Source organism: Thalassophryne amazonica, chromosome 17, assembly GCF_902500255.1.
Source record: "Thalassophryne amazonica chromosome 17, fThaAma1.1, whole genome shotgun sequence".
In the NCBI taxonomy this organism is placed as follows: Eukaryota; Metazoa; Chordata; class Actinopteri; order Batrachoidiformes; family Batrachoididae; genus Thalassophryne; species Thalassophryne amazonica.
Genome location: NC_047119.1, coordinates 39,660,897 through 39,683,649, shown reverse-complemented (window position 1 = coordinate 39,683,649; position 22,753 = coordinate 39,660,897). Strand labels below are relative to the sequence as shown.

The window sequence follows — 22,753 nt, the reverse complement described above, 5'->3', positions numbered from 1 at the left end:
CCAATGACAACTATACATCTGGAACAGCAAATAAACAGAAAACAAGTCGAATGGTGCGAATATTTTAAGAATTCTTACTTTGTTGTGAACAGGTCAAGATGTCCAGTTGTTAGTGTTGTTCAAAGTGCATCCAACTACTAACTAGTTTTGTGAACTCCTAACTAGTTGCATTAACCACTGCTGAGTGACAAATGACGTTGGAGCGAGCTGACATCATGTACCCATGGCAAGCCCCCCCCAAAAGCCCAAGCTATGTTAAAATAGATTTCTTTTGAAACAGTTACTTGGTTTAGACTTGTGAGTTTAACTGTAAACAAATGTTGACAAAGTGATTTAAGTATCAGAACCCTTGATTTATTTTCACTCAATAATTTCTATGATTAGAGTGAAACACAAACATAACTACTTACTGACAACTAAAACTGTTAAAACATTAGATGTACCTGATTTTGTAATTTTTATTTAGTTTTAAAGGTATCACTGGAGATCGAGCAATAAAAGTCATTACATACCTGAAAACAAGATAGCTGCTCTGAAGATTGTAAAAGTCCAGCTGTTGAAAGTCTTATTTGCTGTGAACAGGTCAAGATGTTCAGTTGTTAGTGGGTGATTCTTTAACTAGGGGCACTATTGGCCTTGTAAACGTAATTTCCACCACATCATTGCCTTACAATATAAAGCGCCTTGGGGCAACTGTTTGTTGTGATTTGGCGCTATATACATGTGCTCTGATGTCATTGTTTATCTGCATAGAAACTACCCAAACAATCTTTCATACAAACTGTTTAAAGGGACATTACAGTGTTGTGGTGGAAATTACGGCAATAGTGTGGGACAACTACATTTTGTTTAAAAAAAAAAAATCACAACAGTTGTATGACATTAAATACCCCAATTATGTTTTGATTATTTTACTGATATTTTATTGAGATATTTTAAAACATTAGAAAAAACGTTTTTTACCATTCATTTTTATCATTGAAGATCAAAAGTCTGGGTGTGGGACAAGCACAAAACGGCAATATTTGCATATAATGATGCTGAAAAAAGGTGAAAAAGTCATCATAGACTACTAGAACAAATTTCTTAAGACTTTCATTGTAAAGATAACTATAAAAGTGTGAAATTTCCCCTTTTTTCTGTTTTTCATACAATATGATCAAAGGACATAAGTGCCCGTAGTCTAAGAATCACCCTAGTGTTGTTCGAAGCAAATCCAACTGCCAACTAGTTTGTGAACTCCTAGCTATTTGCCTTAACTACTGCTGAATGACAAATGACGTTGGAGCAAGCTGACATCTGGTACCCATGGTAACCAAAAAAAAAACCAACCTAGCTATATTAAAATTAGCACTGATACCACAGTCTCTTGTGCAAAGAGACTGGTAGCGTGTTTTTGAAAACATGGCTGTGATTGGTCCATCTGATACGTCGGCCGCTATTGGCTATCACGCCACGCTCTGTGATTGGCTGGGGCGTAACCGCCGAAAATGTGAAAAACAAACCGAATAGCACTGGTACCATAGTCTCTTTGGAGGAGTGGAACCAACTTACGTTGTAAACAAAGGCAGCAGCCAATCAGAGAGCAGCGTGTCTCAGCCAATCAGTAAAATGTCAGAATACTGACTAAAAGTCACGTGACCAAGTAACCCGATATCGACTCTTTTGCATTGGCTGGAGGAGTGAAACCACTTTTTTTTTTTTTTTTTTGAGTGTCCACTTTTTTATTTTATTTATCCTTCGCTGCCTACTATCGCCGCTTGTTTACTGTAACGTCTGTAATACGGGTGCACTTGAAATGTTGGAGTGGCTTGCTCAGAGTCGCTCTGTACACCTAGATCACTTTTCAATAAAGTTGGAGGATTTGATTTTCTTTTAAAATGTGATTTTGATATCAGTAAGATTCCTTTGAAACTTTCAAAATTTCATAAACAGATTCTTCACTTTTGGAAAATGATATTTACCCATAATTTTTCACCTCACGGAGCAACCTTATGGAATAATAGAGTTATTAACATCAATAGAAAATCACTTTTTAAGGATTGGTATGAGAGACATTTGGTTTGTTACCGATATAATGGATGGGGATGGTGAATTTTGAATTATAGTGTCTTTTCATCTAAATATAAGTTAAAATGTTCTCAATATGAATATAATAAAATCTGTAAGGCTATCCCCCTGCCTTTGATTAGATTGATACAAAATATTAAGAAGAATTCTGATGCTAGATGTCATTTACCTCAGTTAATCATAGATGAAATTCCATTCCATAAATTCCATTCCATTATTTTATTTTTCATACCTTTTTAAGATTGTGGCTTTTTTTCTTGATACCATGTCCAAATCATGTGATGATAATTTACCGGACAATTATCACAAACAGTTTTTAAAATAGTAAAAACAGTCTGTGTATTATTCGTTCACGTGATCTGCGTATGAAACAGGTTCCGACTCCTGTTTCGTGCATTGTACTTCACTTTGACACGACCTCCGAAGCGGCTGCGACTTTGGTACCAGTGTGTCGCGATCTGATCATTCTCTCTCGGTTCTCCTTCGCACGGCCCGATCTATGTCTTCCAGGCGGCCAGACACTTTCGACGGGCTCGGCTACCGCAGCGAGCCGCTGTACGGACCGAACTTCCAGGCCAGAAACACGGCAGCTTCCGCGGAGCTTCAGCAGCACTGGGTCACCACTCCTCCAGACATCCCCGGCAGCCGCAACCTGCACTACGGAGAGCGGACACCGCTGTACGACGAGCCGCCCGGAGAGGCCGCAGGTCCCGGAGCTGCAGGAGGATGGGAAGCACCACAACCCGGTATGCCGCCTGCAGGTAGGTAGGCTACTAATAAACCTGTTAGCTAGCAGGCTAATTTTATTTTAACAACAACAATCAAAATGATTTGAATTGTATTGTGAGAATCAGAACGGAAACATGCTTTGCGTTTTTTGTGCTGTCCTTGGTGATATTTAAATGTGTAGGAATTTTGACATGTATAAATGTAACAAAATAAACCTAAATCAACACTTCTGTCAGGACGAAATGTTAGTTAGCAATGAGCTAATTAGCTAGCAGAAAAGTGCTAGTTAGCTAACATAGCTAGGTAAGATAATAAAGTGAAATAAGATGCTTGCAGAATGTCTTTGTAGGTAATCCTATTTTTAAGGTTCAGGAGTTCCACCAGTTCTTGGATTGATAGTGGAGCAAAGGATTTTCTTTAAACAAAACAGATCAAATTTAGGCTTGCATCACAGATATGTCCTCTGGCAAATTGTAGCTGAACCTTCAAGCCTTCTTTTTAAGAAAATCCTCCTCTATATCACTTCATCTTAAATCAGTGTGACTGGTGATGCAAAACATGCACTATGCACAATTTCACCAATGACAGCCACAGAAGAAACTTCCAAGTTGTCTTGGTGGCTTTCCTCACTCATCAACTTCTTGCACAGTCCCTTACTTTTTGATAACCACGTTCTCCAGATGGGTGTACCATTCTGTTTGTTTTTCTTAAAGATTGATGTACTTGTCCTATAGGACAAGTAGAATGAGAGACTCACTTGTGCTTTTGCTATCCTGACTTGTGCCATATCGGCGTATTTTTTTCAGAATCTGATTCAGTCAGTTTTCATCTGTTTGTCAACAAAGTGCACAGCGGATTTTGTGGAAAAGCTGCACTCCACATCCCCACATGAGGCTATTTTTCACAGGCTGCATTCACATGCACTTGCAGCCCCTCCACTGACTGACAGTTTTGCCAACTGCTAGTGCTTACGGTCTAGGAAAGCTCCTAAACTCATAACAACTTGAAAAAAAAAAAAATTACCTGAGAAAACAGAGGGGATCACCATAAATTTGAAAATCCGCACGATGGCGCTGAGATCCTAAAATGTTGGCACAGCGCCATCATTCCATTAATTAGGAAGAGCCTTTGTCTGTAAATTAGTAATTGTGATGTGTTGGGTTTTTGTTTCATTTTTAAGAAATGGTATATTTTGACCATGGTGCGTCGCCCATGAAATAGGTTTTTCTGAACCCTCATTGGTCATGAACTTTTTATAGCAAGTCCCTTTGGCTGCTCCCTTGTTTGCACTCAGGGTCGCCAGAGCAAATCCGAAGAGGATCTGCATGTTGAGTTGGCACAAGTTTTACACCGGATGCCCCTCCTGATGCAACTCCACATTACATGGAGAAATGTGGCAGGGGTGGGGTTTTGAACCCTGAACCTTCCGCACTGAAACCAAGCATACTAACCACTTGGCCACCACCCCTGCTGGTCATGAACTTTATAAATTTTATATTTATTTATTTAAATGTTAAACATTGTAGATGAATGTGAGATTCCAGGTGATTTTTTATGTTTCTTTCTTTCTTTTCAGAGCAGCTGAATCGCTTTGCTGGCTTCGGAATCGGACTTGTCAGGTTAGAAATGATTTTTGTTCATAAATTAAAGTTCCCAGAGTTGTTTGATTATTGACCTCAGTCTGAAAACATCCATCATGAAAATTCAGTAAACTATATCTTCTATTATACATTCCAAATCTAGTGTATACTAAAGTAGGTAAGTCCCTTCGGCTGCTCCCTTGTTTTAGCACTCGCCAAAGGTGCCCAGGTGGATCTGCATGTTGAATGGGCACAGGTTTTACACCGGATGCCCTTCCTGACGCAACTCCATATTACATGGAGAAATGTGGCGGGGTGGGATTTGAACCCGGAATCTTCTGAACTGAAACCAAGCGCATTAACCACTTGGCCACCACCCCTGCTAGTGTATACTAAAAAAAGAAGAGCAGAGCCACTTAGGTGCCTGGTCTTGAGAACCAGGGATGGTAGGGTGAAAAGCTTTTTTTTATCCCATGGGAACTCTCCCTACCCACCTAAGCAGCTCAAGAATATGGACAACATGTATATAAGTGATATTTACACAATCAGGGTAGTAAACAACATATACAAGAAATATAGTTACTACATAATATTATAGGAGTTAGCTCCTGAAACATAAATGTTCATACAGGAAAAGATTGTAGTATACATCTACCTAGTCTGTAGACTTGTTTTAAAACTACATTATACGAGTAGCTATTATGCTAAGCTATAAATATGGTTATGTTATTATAGAAACAGAAGCTATGATGTAATATGTTTTAGGTTTCTATAGGTTATATACAGTAGTGTTCAGAATAATAGTAGTGCTATGTGACTAAAAAGATTAATCCAGGTTTTGAGTATATTTCTTATTGTTACATGGGAAACAAGGTAACAAACAAGGTAGATTCAGTAGATTCTCACAAATCCAACAAGACCAAGCATTCATGATATGGACACTCTTAAGGCTATGAAATTGGACTATTAGTAAAAAAAAAAAAAAAAAGTAGAAAAGGGGGTGTTCACAATAATAGTAGCGTCTGCTGTTGACGCTACAAACTCAAAACTATTATGTTCCAACTGCTTTTTTTTAGCAATCCTGTGAATCACTAAACAGTATTTAGTTGTATAACCACAGTTTTTCATGATTTCTTCACACCTGCGAGGCATTAATTTTGTTGGTTTGGAACCAAGATTTTGCTCGTTTACTAGTGTGCTTGGGGTCATTGTCTTGTTGAAACACCCATTTCAAGGGCATGTCCTCTTCAGCATAAAGCAACATGACCTCTTCAAGTATTTTGACATATTCAAACTGATCCATGATACCTGGTATGCGGTATATAGGCCCAACACCATAGTAGGAGAAACATGCCCATATCATGATGCTTGCACCACCATGCTTCACTGTCTTCACTGTGAACTGTGGCTTGAATTCAGAGTTTGGGGGTCATCTCACAGACTGTCTGCAGCCCTTGGACCCAAAAAAGAATGATTTTACTCTCATCAGTCCACAAAATATTCCTCCATTTCTCTTTAGGCCAGTTGATTCTTTGGCAAATTGTAACCTCTTCTGCACGTCTTTTATTTAACAGAGGGACTTTGCGGAGGATTCTTGCAAATAAATTAGCTTCACAAAGGGTCTTCTAACTGTCACAGCACTTACAGGTAACTCCAGACTGTCTTTGATCATCCTGGAGCTGATCAATGGGTGTGCCTTTGCCATTTTGGTTATTCTTCTAACCATTTTGATGGTTGTTTTCTGTTTTCTTCCACACGTCTCTGTTTTTTTGTCCATTTTAAAGCATTGGAGATCATTGTAGATGAACAGCCTATACGTTTTTGCACCTGCGTATAAGTTTTACCCTCTCCAATCAACTTTTTAATCAAACTACGCTGTTCTTCTGAACAATGTCTTGAACGTCCCATTTTTCTCAGGCTTTCAAAGAGGCTTCATCCTTAAATAGGGGACACCTGATTCACACCTGTTTGTGTCACAAAATTGATGAACTCACTGACTGAATTCCACACTACTATTATTGTGAACACCCCCTTTTCTACTAATAGCCCAATTTCATAGCCTTAAGAGTGTGCATATCATGAATGCTTGATCTTGTTGGATTTGTGAGAATCTACTGAATCTACTGGTACCTTGTTTCCCATGTAACAGTAAGAAATATACTCAAAACCTGGATTAATCTTTTTAGTCACATAGCACTACTATTATTCTGAACACTGCTGTAGGTTTCATGTATCAGTTATTTAAATAATAGCTTCTTGGCTTATTGTGAAAGGAAAAACTGGCAGCTCTTAAAAACACACAAACAACAAAAAAAAATCCAGCACAGGATCAAAACCCTCTGTAGAAATGAACAAAAAAATCTGGCATTTCCAGAATAAAGTTATCATGTATAGAAAAGATTCCAGAATAATGGTGTGGGGCAGGTAAAGGTGGATAATATGGATCACTGCTTCAGCCTCACAACTGATGTGATTAGCCCCTCTTTACACAGGACAGAGGCAGTTGTGAGTCTGTTGTGCAGCTTAAAATGCACCCCATCCGCAGAGGTGATACGAAAACAATTTTCTATGGAACCGCTTTGGCAGCCCTTGTGTGGTGTTGGTGTCTTACGTGGACTTTGTGTACTACAGATAACGTCATGTTTCCATGGAGATCTACTGCATTTTTGTAATATTGATTATATGCTGGATTTTGAGCGGTTTTCCACATATTTCCTCATTGTTTGTGCACAGAGGGTGAGAAAGAAACAAGATAAATATTTAATGGTTAACTTTTCACGCTCGTTAGTTTGGATTTATCTTGTGTGCGTGCATGTCCCTGTCATTCACCGGTAGTGTCAGCTAAATGTGACATCGCTGGACAAATAAGAGCTTTCACTGGACTTTCTACAGCTGGAAAATAACTGACAGCCATGAAAAATAAACACAGATTTTTTTTTAAAAAACCATTGCGAGGACTGTAAAAAGCCACGTGATTGTTGTCCTCTTCAGCAAACTTGCTTATTTGTCTTTTTCACAGGGCAGGGGTCGAATTAGTATGTGCATGTGCTAGTTTGTGCACGTATTATTCAAGCGGTGCACGTAATTTTATACTGCACTAGCACTGGTGCAAGTAACTTTATCCAAGTTTTATCAACTATAAGCACCAGTAGAATGAACCAATACGATAAGATAAACTTTATTGATCTCACAGAAGAGAAATTCACGTTACGTCAGCTCTTAAGAAAACACACAAGGTGGGTGCAAGTAGAGGAAAATATTCATCAAACAGCGTGTGTAAGATAAGCAATGATAATAATAATACTTGTAACAGTACAAGACATAAGAAATGAGGTAGAAATAGAATGTGTGTGTGTGTGTGTGTGTGTATATATATATATATATATACTATTTCTACCTCATTTCTTATGTCTTGTACTGTTACAAGTATTATTATCATATCATATACATATGCATATATATAAACATGATTGGGATTGAAAAGGAGATAGGAGATAGAAGCATCTTCTTTCCAATATGTGAAATGAGGTTTAGGTGTGGTAAGGTGACATTAGTGCTGGGATTTGTAAACGAGTTGTTATTGCACGTGATTTGTGGACATATTATTGCATGTGGTTATTTCACAGTGTTATTGTACAGTCTGACAGCAGCAGGGAGGAATGGCCTGTGGTATCATTCCTTCTTGCATTGAGGGTGCCCCAGTCTGTCACTGAACTGACAATAAAGGAATAATTAAGGAAAAAAAAACAAATTCCAGTGTGTTGTCTTCGTCTTCCCTGCGTTTTATGACTCTCACACACAGAACGAGTTGCTGTGCTGTATTTGTTGTGGAAAGCTGACAAATGTCACCAGCGGCACTGTCCCTGGGTTCACAACATCCTCATGAGACGTTCCCAATTCGGGGAGTTTCATTATTTGCTGCAGGAGCTGCAGCAAATAACTGGAACTGCAGGAGCTCCAGTTTGAGGTAAACAAAGAAAAGTTAAACAAAGAAAAGAAAAGTTAAACAAAGAAAAGAAAAAAAACTGGCTCCCGCTGCGGTTCCTCGCTCTCTCCCCTCAAACTCTGTCATCATTGTGTTATAAACCAGTCACCATTTGTTTTATTATACATCTGTGTAGTTAATAAAATTATCTTCACAGACAATTAGTTCGCACACGCATGTGAAAAAAAAAACTGGCTGCCGCTGCAGTTCCTTGCTCTCTTTCCACTCAAACTCTGTCATAATTGTGTTATAAACCAGTCACCATTTGTTTTATTATACATCTGTGTAGTTAATAAATAAAATAATCTTCACGGATGATTTGTTTGCGTGTGCACGTGAAAACAAAACAACAAAAAAAAACTGGCTGCCGTTGCAGTTCCTCTCTCTCTCTCCCCTCAAACTCTGTCATAATTGTGTTATAAACCAGTCACCATTTGTTTAATTATACATCTGTGTAGTTAATAAATAAAATAATCTTCACGGATGATTTCTTTGCGTGCGCACGTGAAAAAAAAAACTGTCTGCCGCTGCTGCTCTCCTCTCAAACTCTCCCCAGAGAGGAAGAGTCTGACACATCAGAGGAAGAGTTTTAAGGTTGATATAAGACTGACTTTTGGTTGTGCAAGTAACTTTTTTTTGGTGCAAATAATGTTTTTGCTACTACAACCCCTGGCAAAAAATATGGAATCACCGGCCTCGGAGGATGTTCATTCAGTTGTTTAATTTTGTAGAAAAAAAGCAGATCACAGACATGACACAAAACTAAAGTAATTTGAAATGGCAACTTTCTGGCTTTAAGAAACACTATAAGAAATCAGGAAACAAAATGGTGGCAGCCAGTAATGGTTACTTTTTTAGACCAAGCAGAGGGAAAAAAATATGGAATCACTCAATTCTGAGGAAAAAAATTATGGAATCATGAAAAACAAAAGAATGCTCCAACACATCACTAGTATTTTGTTGCACCACCTCTGGCTTTTATAACAGCTTGCAGTCTCTGAGGCATGGACTTAATGAGTGACAAACAGTACTCTTCATCAGTCTGGCTCCAACTTTCTCTGATTGCTGTTGCCAGATCAGCTTTGCAGGTTGGAGCCTTGTCATGGACCATTTTCTTCAACTTCCACCAAAGATTTTCAATTGGATTAAGATCCGGACTATTTGCAGGCCATGACATTGACCCTATGTGTCTTTTTGCAAGGAATGTTTTCACAGTTTTTGCTCTATGGCAAGATGCATTATCATCTTGAAAAATGATTTCATCGTCCCCAAGCATCCTTTCAATTGATGGGATAAGAAAAGTGTCCAAAATATCAACGTAAACTTGTGCATTTATTGATGATGTAATGACAGCCATCTCTCCAGTGCCTTTACCTGACATGCTGCCCCATATCATCAATGACCTGTGGAAATTTACATGTTCTCTTCAAGCAGTCATCTTTATAAATCTCATTGGAACGGCACCAAACAAAAGTTCCAGCATCATCACCTTGCCCAATGCAGATTCGAGATTCATCACTGAATATGACTTTCATCCAGTCATCCACAGTCCATGATTGCTTTTCCTTAGCCCATTGTAACCTTGTTTTTTCTGTTTAGGTGTTAATGATGGCTTTTGTTTAGCTTTTCTGTATGTAAATCCCATTTCCTTTTGGCGGTTTCTTACAGTTCGGTCACAGACGTTGACTCCAGTTTCCTCCCATTCGTTCCTCATTTGTTTTGTTGTGCATTTTTGATTTTTGAGACATATTGCTTTAAGTTTTCTGTCTTGATGCTTTGATGTCTTCCTTGGTCTACCAGTATGTTTGCCTTTAACAACCTTCCCATGTTTTTTGTATTTGGTCCAGAGTTTAGACACAGCTGACTGTGAACAACCAACATCTTTTGCAACATTGCGTGATGATTTACCCTCTTTTAAGGGTTTGATAATCCCCTCCTTTGTTTCAATTGACATCTCTCATGTTGGAGCCATGATTCATGTCAGTCCACTTGGTGCAACAGCTCTCCAAGGTGTGATCACTCCTTTTTAGATGCAGACTAACGAGCAGATCTGATTTGATGCAGGTGTTAGTTTTGGGGATGAAAATTTACAGGGTGATTCCATAATTTTTTCCTCAGAATTGAGTGATTCCATATTTTTTTTTCCCCTCTGCTTGGTCTAAAAAAGTAACCATTACTGACTGCCACAATTTTTTTTTCTTGATTTCTTATAGTGTTTCTTAAAGCCACAAAGTTGCCATTTGAAATGACTTTAGTTTTGTGTCATGTCTGTGATCTGCTTTTTTCTACAAAATGAAACAACTGAATGAACATCCTCCGAGGCCAGTGACTCCATAATTTTTGCCAGGGGTTGTAGCACCAGTGCAAGTAGGTTAAAAAATGTATTTCAACCCCTGCAGGGTGAGTCAGACTCTGGATTATACAATTTATGGGAAAAAAAAAAGGACAAAACTGTGGTGAGTCCATAGAAGGAACTTAATGTACCTACTTAGTATATATTAAAATGTTCCATGTAAGGTGTTTCAGGCAGGTGCTGTCAGGTGCACGGCGGGGGGAAGCTGAGCACCTCCTTTGTGTCATGCAGGGTTCGACGTGATTTCATGACCGCAAAAGGACCACTGGACAGACCCCCATCCCTGTGTAAAGGGGGTTTAACTGACTCAAAGTTGTTACTCTGAATCTTCATTTTAGTGGCTCTATCTGGAGTTGGGTGATATGACCTAAAGTTAAAGTTGTACAGCCTTTCAGATTTCACCAAACTGACACAAGTTGGTTTCTACTGAAATCCCAGCATTTTGAAACATGCTTTAAAATTATAGCTCATTTTAATGAAGATAACCTATTTATCTGGGGGAATTCCATAACAGATATTTTATTTTCCATGAGTTGTGGGGGTTTCCTCCTCTTTGGGATGTTTTCTATGAAGTCAAAATTAACTGATGGAGGGAGAAAATGCACATAAGAAAAATATTAAAAAATATTTCTGGTCTGGTGGAGGTCCTGTACCTACACAGGGTTCAGACTGATTTCTCACGGTGTTGTGTGCAATGATCTGTATCATGATGATCACACTGGTGTCCCGCTCACCCTCACGTCTAACTTTAACTGTCAAATAAGTTGCCTGATAATTAATGATCTTTATCTCTCTGCAGTCTGTTCACCGAGAATGTGCTCGCTCACCCCTGCATTGTGTTCCGCCGGCAATGCCAGGTATCAGTAACCAATAATCACTTCAGCGTTTGCTTTGGATTACTCGCACTATAATTTGAATGTTTTCCAATGTGAATAACTAATATCACATGAGCAGTCTCAGCTCACAGTCTGAAGTGGGCTTGGCTGGACATTTGCTGACATCACGACTTGTTTTGTATCGTACAGCAGCATCGTGGGGGGGGAGCTTTGTGATGTCTCAGTTGCGCTTCTGTAAGGGAAGCCGTCCCCCTGAAAAGTTTTTATTTTAGGTGCCATTTCCTGCATTATGGTGCATATTTCGCCACAAAATGCAATCACAGAGAAAAACTTTATAACCTGTTTTTTTTTTATTCATTTGAACTTGTATTGTACAATCATAAATTTTATGTTATGATGACAAATCACAAAAAACATTTGAGCTAGCCTATCTTTAGCTAAAAAAGGTGAACAACCTTGCTATACCCTGCTGAATCAAGGTCTGGTACAAATTTATCTAGCTGAGTCACTTGTTGTCGAATAGAGCATTCAGAAACAGCATTCAGCGGGTTTTTTGGTCTCCGTCCACCCCCACCCCAAGATCAGCCCCTGCATTAGCAGAACATTGATTGATCGTCCTCAACGGGTGCAGTTTTCAAGCTAGCTGATACGACGGCTGGTAGTAGTTACAGTTGTTCAGCTGACTGTGGACTGTCTGCTTTTGGAACAGTTTTAATTCCAGTAGAACAGGATTGCTTAAAACTGGATCATGTGACATGGCTAACTACTGTCATTTCTACTTGGGAATGTGTATTTAGAATTTTCCAAATATTGTGTAATTTTTCCGGCCACCGGTTATCAGCAGGGATTATGTTGAACTTGATGCAAACTATTAATCTGATTTATTTGTGGAAATCTTTTGAATCAAATTCAGTGATTTGTGTTAAATTTATTATAGAAATCTGAACAGCTCTTCATATTGTTAATGATAAATAATAAACTTCAAATGAGTGAAGAAGCTGAAACAGAATAACTGGGTTTTTTCACAGATTTGCTGATTTACTAATGAAATGATTGATTAATGTTCTGCCTATTTTAAGTTGTAGGTTTGGTAAGGTGAATAATAGTTTCATCTCTAATGATTGTCATTGATGATAAATGCACTGAATCATAATGTTTCATTATTTATCCACTCCCGTAAAGTTAGGTTTTTAAGTTGTATTTTGAATTCAGGAACTTTTGATTTAAAGTGAACAGTGATTAAAAACGTGTTAATTTGTAAGATTAAAACATGTTTAATCACAAAACTAACATGAATTAATTTTGGAATGAATTTTTATTTTGGCACACACACACACTTAACAAAAAATCTCATCATACAAAACAAAAGAAAACAAAAACTCATAAACATGGCATTGTCTGTTTAAAATTGTTCAATTATTATTGTTTCATTGTGATAATGACGAGCTCTCTGATTGGATGTTTGCTGCTGCAGGTGAACTACCATGCCCGCTGGTACCACCTGACACCTTTCAGTGCTGTCGCTGTCATGTACGGCATCACCAAGGCCCAGGTAACCATGGATACAGCCAATGACTTAATATTGATGGACATGTGATGAATTTAATGACTGGTTGGCTGATCATCAATAATCACACCAGATCAGTGATGTTCTTATGGGAAGAACTTTAGAAGTTCCTGGTGTTGTAAATTTTAGTTTATGAACACAGGACTAAACTGGTAGTTACAAACATTCATCACATCACGGTCTCTTTATGTGACAAATGTCTGTCATTTAAAGACCATTAAGAGAGCAGCGTTGGTCATTCTTGAGTCCTGTGTGAATCACCTGAGAACTTTGAATTGTTGCTGTAACGACTGTTATGTGGCGGTTTCCAGCATTCACCAATCGGATATCAGCTGGTTTAATGTGCAGTGATGTGTTTTCAGGGAGTGACATCTCTGTGGAAAGGAATGGGCAGTACTTTCATCGTGCACGGCGTCACACTTGGAGCTGAGGGCATAATCAGCGAGTTCACACCATTACCACGGTAACCACTAATGTGTACTATGTCTGTAGGACAGTATGTTGCAGGTTTTTTTTTTTTTTTAATAAAGATTTTAACAGTACAACGACATCAATGGCAACACAATTTTTAAGTTGTCTGATGTAGTGCAAGTCAGAAGTACAGGAAGGTTATGTGACATACTGTGTGGTATAATTTTTTTATGCAATCGTCAGAATTACCAGCATCTCTGTTTTTAAATACAGTAAAACTTGCATATAACCAATTCAGGAGGACCATATTACACTGTCGACAGCAAGCAGAATTTTGTTAATAATCATTGGCCTTGAATTACGCCCTGTCTCGTTTCGGTCCCCTGTCTGAGCACAGTTTGAAAATAAATAAATAAAAATAAAAGGCCGGGATTTTAATCACGGAAATATGGTACCCACTTTCATTGAATTGGCGATTGTCAGTGCTGAACTTAATTTCATACCTCTGTTACATCACACATCCAGATTGATCTGTCTGGTATATGCGAGGGGTTTTTAATGGAAGTACATTACAGTGGGGTGGGATGTTTTGTCCGATGTGAACAAAAACCCGTTACACAAAATCCATTATATGCTGTGCTTATTACATGGAAATCCATACAAAAGCATTGGGAGTGTTACTTTTGTCTGGTGAGTGTGAATATATGGTTTATACGATGACCGATTAGGTGAGTTTTACTGTACACATTTTAAAATATCTTCAGAAACAAATGCATGCAAACAAACTAGTTTGGTATAAAATTTTAGTTTGTTGTTTCTGTTTATTTATATATACTCAACAAAAATATAAACGCAACACTTTTGGTTTTGCTCCCATTTTGTATGAGATGAACTGAAAGATCTAAAACTTTTTCCACATACACAATATCACCATTTCCCTCAAATATTGTTCACAAACCAGTCTAAATCTGTGATAGTGAGCACTTCTCCTTTGCTGAGATAATCCATCCCACCTCACAGGTGTGCCATATCAAGATGCTGATTAGACACCATGATTAGTGCACAGGTGTGCCTTAGACTGCCCACAATAAAAGGCCACTCTGAAAGGTGCAGTTTTGTTTTATTGGGGGGGGATACCAGTCAGTATCTGGTGTGACCACCATTTGCCTCATGCAGTACATCACATCTCCTTCACATCATCCGTGAAGAGAACACCTCTCCAACGTGCCAAATGCCAGCAAATGTGAGCATTTGCCCACTCAAGTCGGTTACGACGACGAATTGGAGCCAGGTCGAGACCCCGATGAGGACGACACGCATGCAGATGAGCTTCCCTGAGATGGTTTCTGACAGTTTGTGCAGAAATTCTTTGGTTATGCAAACCGATTGTTTCAGCAGCTGTCCAAGTGGCTGGTCTCAGTCGATCTTGGAGATGAACATGCTGGATGTGGAGGTCCTGGGCTGGTGTGGTTACATGTGGTCTGCGGTTGTGAGGCTGGTTGGATGTACTGCCAAATTCTCTGAAACGCCTTTGGAGACGGCTTATGGTAGAGAAATGAACATTCAATACACGAGCAACAGCTCTGGTTGACATTCCTGCTGTCAGCATGCCAATTGCACGTTCCCTCAAATCTTGCGACATCTGTGGCATTGTGCTGTGTGATAAAACTGCACCTTTCAGAGTGGCCTTTTATTGTGGGCAGTCTAAGGCACACCTGTGCACTAATCATGGTGTCTAATCAGCATCTTGATATGGCACACCTGTGAGGTGGGATGGATTATCTCAGCAAAGGAGAAGTGCTCACTATCACAGATTTAGACTGGTTTGTGAACAATATTTGAGGGAAATGGTGATATTGTGTATGTGGAAAAAGTTTTAGATCTTTGAGTTCATCTCATACAAAATGGGAGCAAAACCAAAAGTGTTGCGTTTATATTTTTGTTGAGTGTATAAACAGAAACAACAAACTGTCGGTACTCGTTTCTTTTAGTGTCGTTTTTATTGTTTTTACACTTTGTTGCATGGAATGTGTCACCGCTCCTGGTGTATGATCGCCAGACTCTTATCAGCGTTCGGGCTTCGCTGGAGAATTTCGCTGTTCCTGGCTCGGGCGGACGGCCAGGGACGCGGCTGCCCCCGCCGCCTGTCTTAGCGTCCGTACCAGACTTTCTACGCCGGCCGCTTGGCGTGTTGCCTCGGCGTCTGCGTCGCAGAGGACGTGGGAAGAGAGGAGGAGTCCGTGTTCGGCTCAGAGTGTGCCTGGCTGTTTCCTGCAAACATGCTCCACGACAATTCATAGCCGGATTCTTCACACCATATGACGGCTACGACGTGCGGCGTTCCCTGACTTTTCGCTATCGGTGGCTCCGGCCGGTTGTCCGGGGTGCCGGGTCTCCACTTCCGCGTCGCCGTCCTGTGAGGAGCTGCAGTCGTGGCTGCGTGCAGGAGAACCTGCACCCGCTCAGTCGTGTCTCCCAGCAGACTGACGTGCGCTCAGTCCGTGTGGCGCTTTTCAACACAAGGTCACTCACAAGTAAGACTTTCATTTTGAATGACTTTTTCTCCAGTCGTGATCTGGACTTTCTCCTGTTAACGGAGACCTGGTTGAAACCAGGTGAAAATAGCGCCTTTTCTGAGCTCCTCCCCCCCGGCTGCTCGTTTTTCAGCTCCCCGCGAGCATCAGGTCGAGGCGGTGGTGTGGCCACGGTTTTTAAAGACAGTTTTAAATGCCGATTTTTATCTTCTAATGTCTACTCCACTTTTGAACTTCAGTTGTTTGTGATGGAGTTCGACTGTCCTGTGCTCTGTGCTGTTGTTTATTGTCCACCAAAATTTAATAAGGATTTTATTCAGGAGTTTTCTGAGTTTCTGGCAGATTTTATCCCAAAATATGACAAATTTTTGGTCTGTGGTGATTTTAATATTCATATCTGTTGTCCTTCTAATCAGCTGGCTGATGATTTTAAAAGCCTCCTGAACTCTTTTGGTCTAACACAAGTTGTGGATGGACCAACACATAATCTTGGACACACCTTGGACCTGGTTATTTCTTTTAGGCTCTCAGTTTCACTTAAGGACATATCAGACATTGCTATTTCAGATCACTTTCCTGTTATTTTTGAATTTATTGCTCCTCCATCTGCTAGTAAGCCACTTGTTCCTGTCTCTCGCCGCCGTTTGGTCACCTCCTCGACAGCGGGGGACTTTGCTGCTGCCTTCATGGACTCTCAGTTTTATGCCATGAATGGACTGGTTTCTCCATTACTCCCAGATAACATCCTCTCTTCTTTCCACTCTACATGCACAGTAATTTTGGACTCTGTTGCACCGATGCGCTGCAAATCCAGGAAATCAAAATCCGACCCCTGGTTAAATGCCACAACCCGTGCCCTCAGGCAACGCTGCAGACGGGCGGAGAGAAAATGGAAAAAGGAAAAACTACAGGTGTCTCTGGGTTTTCTGAGGGACAGTCTAACTGACTATCAGAAGGCTGTGAAGGAGGCAAAAGCACAATATCTGTCTCATATTATTTCGAGCAGTTGTCATTGTCCCAGTGTGTTATTTCAGAGTATAAACTCAGTTGTAAATCCACACACCTCTGTTTTGATGGACGCTACAACCACAACCTGTGAGGAGTTTCTTCAGTTTTTTATTGATAAGGTTTCATCAGTCAGACAGAACGCTGATCAGAACTGTAATGTTGAGTTGTCTGCTCCTCGTGCACATTCTGCTGTGCTCGAACAGTTTGAGCCCATTTCTTTTGCATCTCTCGCTGATGTTGTAAAACACATAAAATCTACAAGTTGTCCTTTTGATGTTGTTCCAGCTAAGGTGCTGAAGGAGGCTTTTAATACTGTTGGGGCGGGTCTCCTAACTTTTATCAGTGCTTGTCTTAGATCAGGGTCTGTTCCAGCTGCTTTTAAACATGCTGTGGTTCAACCTCTTCTTAAAAAACCTCACCTGGACTCATCAGTTTTATCCAATTTTAGACCTGTCTCTCATCTGCCATTTCTATCTAAGGTTTTAGAAAAGGTTGTCTTTTTACAGTTACAATCATTTTTAGAAGACAATCTCATCCTTGAAAAATTCCAGTCTGGGTTTAGATCGCGACACAGCACTGAGTCAGCACTTTTAAAAGTTCATAATGATATTACTCTGTCGGTGGATGCAGGGAATCCTGCTGTGCTGGTTCTGTTGGACCTCACAGCAGCCTTTGATACTGTGGATCACACAGTACTTGTTTCCCGGTTGGAACATTTTATTGGCATTCATGGTACTGCACTTGAATGGTTTAGATCATATTTGGCTGAAAGGAGCTTTTCTGTCATGATTGGGGACCTTTCCTCATCAACTGGTCCTCTGTGCTGTGGAGTGCCGCAGGGATCTGTCCTTGGGCCGATTCTATTTTCTTTGTACATTCTGCCATTGGGGTCAATTATAACCCAGCACAACTTGTCCTTTCATTGTTATGCAGATGATCTGCAAATCTATCTGCCTGTGAGGACTAATGGGAGTGATGCTTTGTCATCATTATTTAATTGTATTCGTGATGTAAAGCAGTGGCTGTCCCGAAACTTCCTTTACCTGAATGATGGTAAAACTGAGATCACGGTGTTTGAGCGCACTGGCATACCAAATGTGGTAACACCAAATTTTGGTGCTTTGGCTAACTATGTAAAACCAGCTGTCAAGAATTTGGGAGTGATATTTGACAGCTGTTTGAGGTTCGATCAACAGATAAATTCTGTTGTCAAAGCTAGTTTTTTCCAACTTCGCCTTTTGGCTAAAATAAAGCACTTACTCAGTAGACGTGATCTTGAGACGGCCATTCATGCTTTCATCAACTCCAGACTTGATTATTGTAATGCACTTTATGCGGGCATTAATCAGTCGTCTCTTGCACGTCTCCAGTTGGTGCAGAATGCTGCTGCTCGTCTTTTGACAAACACTTTTAGACGTGAGCATATTGCGCCCATCCTGTACTCACTCCACTGGCTTCCAGTTCGTTTTAGAATTGATTTTAAAATTTTAATGTTTGTTTTTAAAGCTATTTATGGCCTTGCACCTCCCTACTTGTCTGAAATTTTAACTTTGCGCACCTACAGTAGGACGTTAAAGGCGTCTGGCCAGCTTTACTTAGATGTTCCAAGGTCAAGATATAAACGCTGGGGTGATCATGCTTTCGCGGTAGCTGGCCCCAGACTGTGGAATGAGCTACCTCTTGAGTTACGTACTATTCCTGACCTAGCACTTTTTAAATCTAAGTTAAAGACTTATTTATTTAAACTGGCTTTTAACACTTAGTGGGGAGGTGACATGTTCTGTTATGTTCTTTTTTAATGTGTTGTTTTAAAATTTTATTTTATGTATTTTATTTTTGTAAATTTGTGTTTTTAATGTTAAGCACTTTGGACACCAGTCGGTGCTGTAAAGCGCTTTATAAATAAATGTTGATTGATTGATATATAGACACACACAAAGTTGGTTGGTTTGCATTTATTTCCTTTATGTTGTACTTTAAATAGGTAGCTGTTAATGACAACACACACTGTAGGTAGTGGGGGTGTTTTTAGGTTGGCTGAGGTAGTGAAGAAAAAAAATCCCTCAAAACAACTTTATTTATGAATTGCTTTTAAGACAGTGAAGCTCAAATATGTTGCTGCCTGCATCCATATTGTTGTCACAGTTCATTAAGTGAATGCAGTTTTGGAATGTTTCCAACTTTGTTATTAAGTTTATTTATTTTATGGCCATTTTAAATGACTATATATATATATATATATATATATACACACACACACACAACTACTTGTCTTCACAGGGAGCTTCCTCATCGGTGGAGCTGGAAGCAGCTGTTTGGGCATCTGCTGCTTAAAGGGTGAGTTCATATTTCTTCTTTCTGACAAGACATTTATAGCAACAAAGTACTGCTGCCAACATGACCCAAAACAATACGTGAATGAACAAATCTTTAACAATGTCTAACAAAAAAATGTTGCTACAACCCCAAAAATGACTGAATGAATCTTTACCAAACGTACTGTGGTGGAAATTAATAATCAGTCTAAAACAGTAAAGTGGTTATTACAATATTATATTTTCTCTGTAGAAAAATGTTTGCTCTTATTTTGATTGCACACTAATGTGGCGCTGTCTCCCTGCAGGTTGACTGCTGTCGTGGCATTGCCATTCTACTGTGCGAGCCTCATTGAAACCGTGCAGGTTAATGTCTTATGTCACATTCTGAATCTTTGTTAATGTTCATTCAGCTTTGACTCTGAATGCTTTTTTCCCCATCATGCCTTGCTCTTCACCCCACAGAGTGACATTGTGCGCGATGACGCTTCCTCTGGTCTCCTGGATTGCGTTCGTGAAGGCGTCGCCCGCCTGCTGGGTGTTGGTGCACCACACAGCCGCCGGCTCCTCCCCCTCAGAGCCCTGCTCCTCCCTGCTGCGCTTCATGCTGTGCTGCGTTACGCCATTTCTGGTGTTGTCCAGAAGATGGCACTGTGGTTGCACCAGCGTTCCAAGAAGCAGCAACAAGAAACCTCTAATCCTCTGGATGCCTACTTCCCTGAGCTGACGGCATCGTGGGCGGGTTCTCTGGTTGCTGACATCATTGTGTACCCGCTGGAAACAACACTGCACCGTCTCAGCCTGCAGGGCACGCGCACCATCATTGACGCCACTGATGGAATCACTGGGACAGGAAATGGAAGTGGCCCACTGGTTTTGCCCGTCAACACTCAGTACGATGGTTTCCGTGACTGTCTCTCTGCTATTCGACGGAAAGAGGGGTGGGGAGGGTTTTACCGAGGCTTTGGAGCACTTGTGACACAGTATGTGTTACACTGCACCCTGCTGGCTGCTGCCAGGACTGCACTGAGACTGCTGCTCCTGGAGGGTGGCAAAGGGGCACTGGACAGCTAGATGGCCGTTACCGTGGAGACATAGCATCACTTCCCTGGACAACTTGACAAGAGGGTGAAAATATCAGAAGTTTCAGTCGCTTTTTTTTTTTTTTTTTTTTTTAAACACATTTATGAATATTAAATATCATTATCCAAAAAAGTCAGTAATGCCATAAATAGCATTTTCCAGAATTCCTAAAATGCAAAATATGAAATTGATAAATCTCCATGCGGGTTACTATAGTTAAGGATCACAGCTCAACATGCTAAGAGCATACAATGGCCATGGATCACTGTCATCATGGCTATAAGGACCGAGAATGTTGCTTTCGTGTGACGACACGACTCTGGATGTATGCATGTTTCTGTGGTGATGCTGCACCTGGAACAGAAGAAAAGACATCTGAGACTCATTGTTTACTTCAGAATCAACACACGGCGGCCTGCTGATGTGAAACCATTTGCGGGCTCCGAGTTTGACCTGAAAGAAATGTTGTTCTGAAAATGCAGAGTTACTTCCTTCTAAGATGTTTGTTTATATGTATAAATACACCAATAAATTTACTGTTTTATTTAAATGTTTGAAGCTTTTCTTGTAAAAAAAAATTGTTAAAAAAATAAATATTGAAGTCAAATTTTAAAATATGTATAAATGACATTGCATATTTTAGTTACATTCTTGGAAATATTTTCTTTACGCTGAACACAAATTTGGGGAAATGGGGGCACTCGTGTCTGAGGGGGTTAAGCTGCAATCAGCATGCTGCAGAATGTGGTTTAGTTGAAATCTCAGCCAGGGCAAACTGTGCTGTCTCTCTCTCTCTCTCTCCCTGTCTGTAATAAAGGCTGAAAAATGCTTAAAAAAAAAAAAAAAAATTGGGGAGATTTGTGACTGTAGATTTTCTGTGAAATTTGAAATAAAATGATTAAATAATTGACTTTTCTTAAAATCCTCATTGTTCATCAAGTCATAGTTAAAACAAAGTTGAATGAGTTTAAGCGTCTTTGTTTTTAAACTGATACTTAGTTCTTATAAACTTTCTCTTCAGTTTATTTTTACTGAATTCCTGCTTCCTTACTTTAAAAATGACATTAACATGCTCAAAAGTTTATATTTCTTGTTCTTAGTCCCACCCACTAAGAGGGAGGGAAATAATGGATGAGGCAAGTACCCATCTTGCTACTCCTTTGGTACATGAACAGAGACCTCTGTCAAATCTGGATAAAATGATGGGCTTGAGACCGTTGTCGCAGTCAGAGCGGCCCCCCCCTTCTGATTGATCCCCCTGCCTTCACTGCGCATGCATCATTTCGGAGTATCAGCAGCGATTCGCTGATTTATCACTTTGTTTCTACTTAAAACTGCACTCCAGTCATCTATCTCAGCGAGAGATCTCTGAAGCTTTGGTACAACAATCATTTCCACATAACTTCAGCATTATTTCATAATAAAAAACGGAGACCGATCACAGCGCGACACCAGCACATTTAAGACTGACTCCCTGAGTCTGACTACCGATCAAAGGGAATAATGTTATTAACCATCAGCTGATAAAGTAAAACTTCTTAAGTCATTCTAAAGTCAGTTTTAATCAGAAACGTAATAATCTGTTAATCACTGCTAATGCTCCAACGTGATGCATGCGCAGTGAAGGCAGGGGGACCGATCAGAATGCGACAAAGGGTTCCCAGACTAGTGTAGAGGATCGCTCAGACTAGGAGAGTGCTGAGACCCTGACACCAGATCCAGGTAAAGTCTGGGTCATGATGTGAATAGAAATACATTACGATCAGATGGAACAGGAGGCACTGAACATCTACAGTGAATCCTGGATCAAGACGTGCGTCTCATTTAATGAGCCAGTCAAAATTTCCTGTGAATTTTTTTTTTCTTCTGTCAAATGTATTTGATCCATTGTCAAAATGTGAAAGCAGCAACATGTTGGCTGCTTTCACTGCACAGCCTGTAGGCTGCGGCCCGAGTCTCACGGTGTGAAATAAAAAAACGGTAGGACTTTTAATCACGGAAATGACTCCGGTCCCCCATGCGGGGGTTTAATGGAAATACATTGCGAACGGACGGGACATTTTAAACGATGTGAGCGAAAATCTGTTGTACAAAGTCCGTTATATATGGTGTTTATTACATGGAAAACAATACAAAAACTTTGGGACTTTTTTTGTCCAGTGACTGCAAATATCGGTTTAAGTGAGTTTTATTACTGTACGTGGGACTGAACAATATGCCTCTTTAAACTTTGACGATGAAGTCGGCTTCCATGCCACACGGCTGACTTTATTTTCCCAAAT

At 40.0% G+C, this 22,753-nt stretch overlaps 1 protein-coding gene across 1 annotated transcript; it reads left to right on the top strand.

The window, feature by feature from the left end:
• Positions 1-2,433: 2,433 nt before the first annotated feature.
• Positions 2,434-21,054, top strand: slc25a46 (solute carrier family 25 member 46). The gene is made up of 8 exons (XM_034192585.1): positions 2,434-2,831; positions 4,376-4,418; positions 11,517-11,574; positions 13,028-13,105; positions 13,483-13,583; positions 19,354-19,410; positions 19,697-19,754; positions 19,854-21,054. Exons 1-8 carry the CDS (start codon positions 2,570-2,572, stop codon positions 20,460-20,462), a joined length of 1,266 nt encoding a protein of 421 aa, XP_034048476.1. The 5' UTR covers positions 2,434-2,569; the 3' UTR covers positions 20,463-21,054.
• The last annotated feature ends 1,699 nt before the right edge of the window (positions 21,055-22,753 follow it).

What these genes read in the sequence shown, in the direction of transcription:
- slc25a46 (XM_034192585.1), top strand. Translation starts at nt 2,570, where the DNA reads ATGTCTTCCAGGCGGCCAGACACTTTCGACGGGCTCGGCTACCGCAGC. An exon ending in TTCGGAATCGGACTTGTCAG is followed by an intron (nt 4,419 to 11,516) that starts GTTAGAAATGAT and finishes ATCTCTCTGCAG; the next exon opens with TCTGTTCACCGAGAATGTGC. An exon ending in GGGCATCTGCTGCTTAAAGG is followed by an intron (nt 19,411 to 19,696) that starts GTGAGTTCATAT and finishes GTCTCCCTGCAG; the next exon opens with GTTGACTGCTGTCGTGGCAT.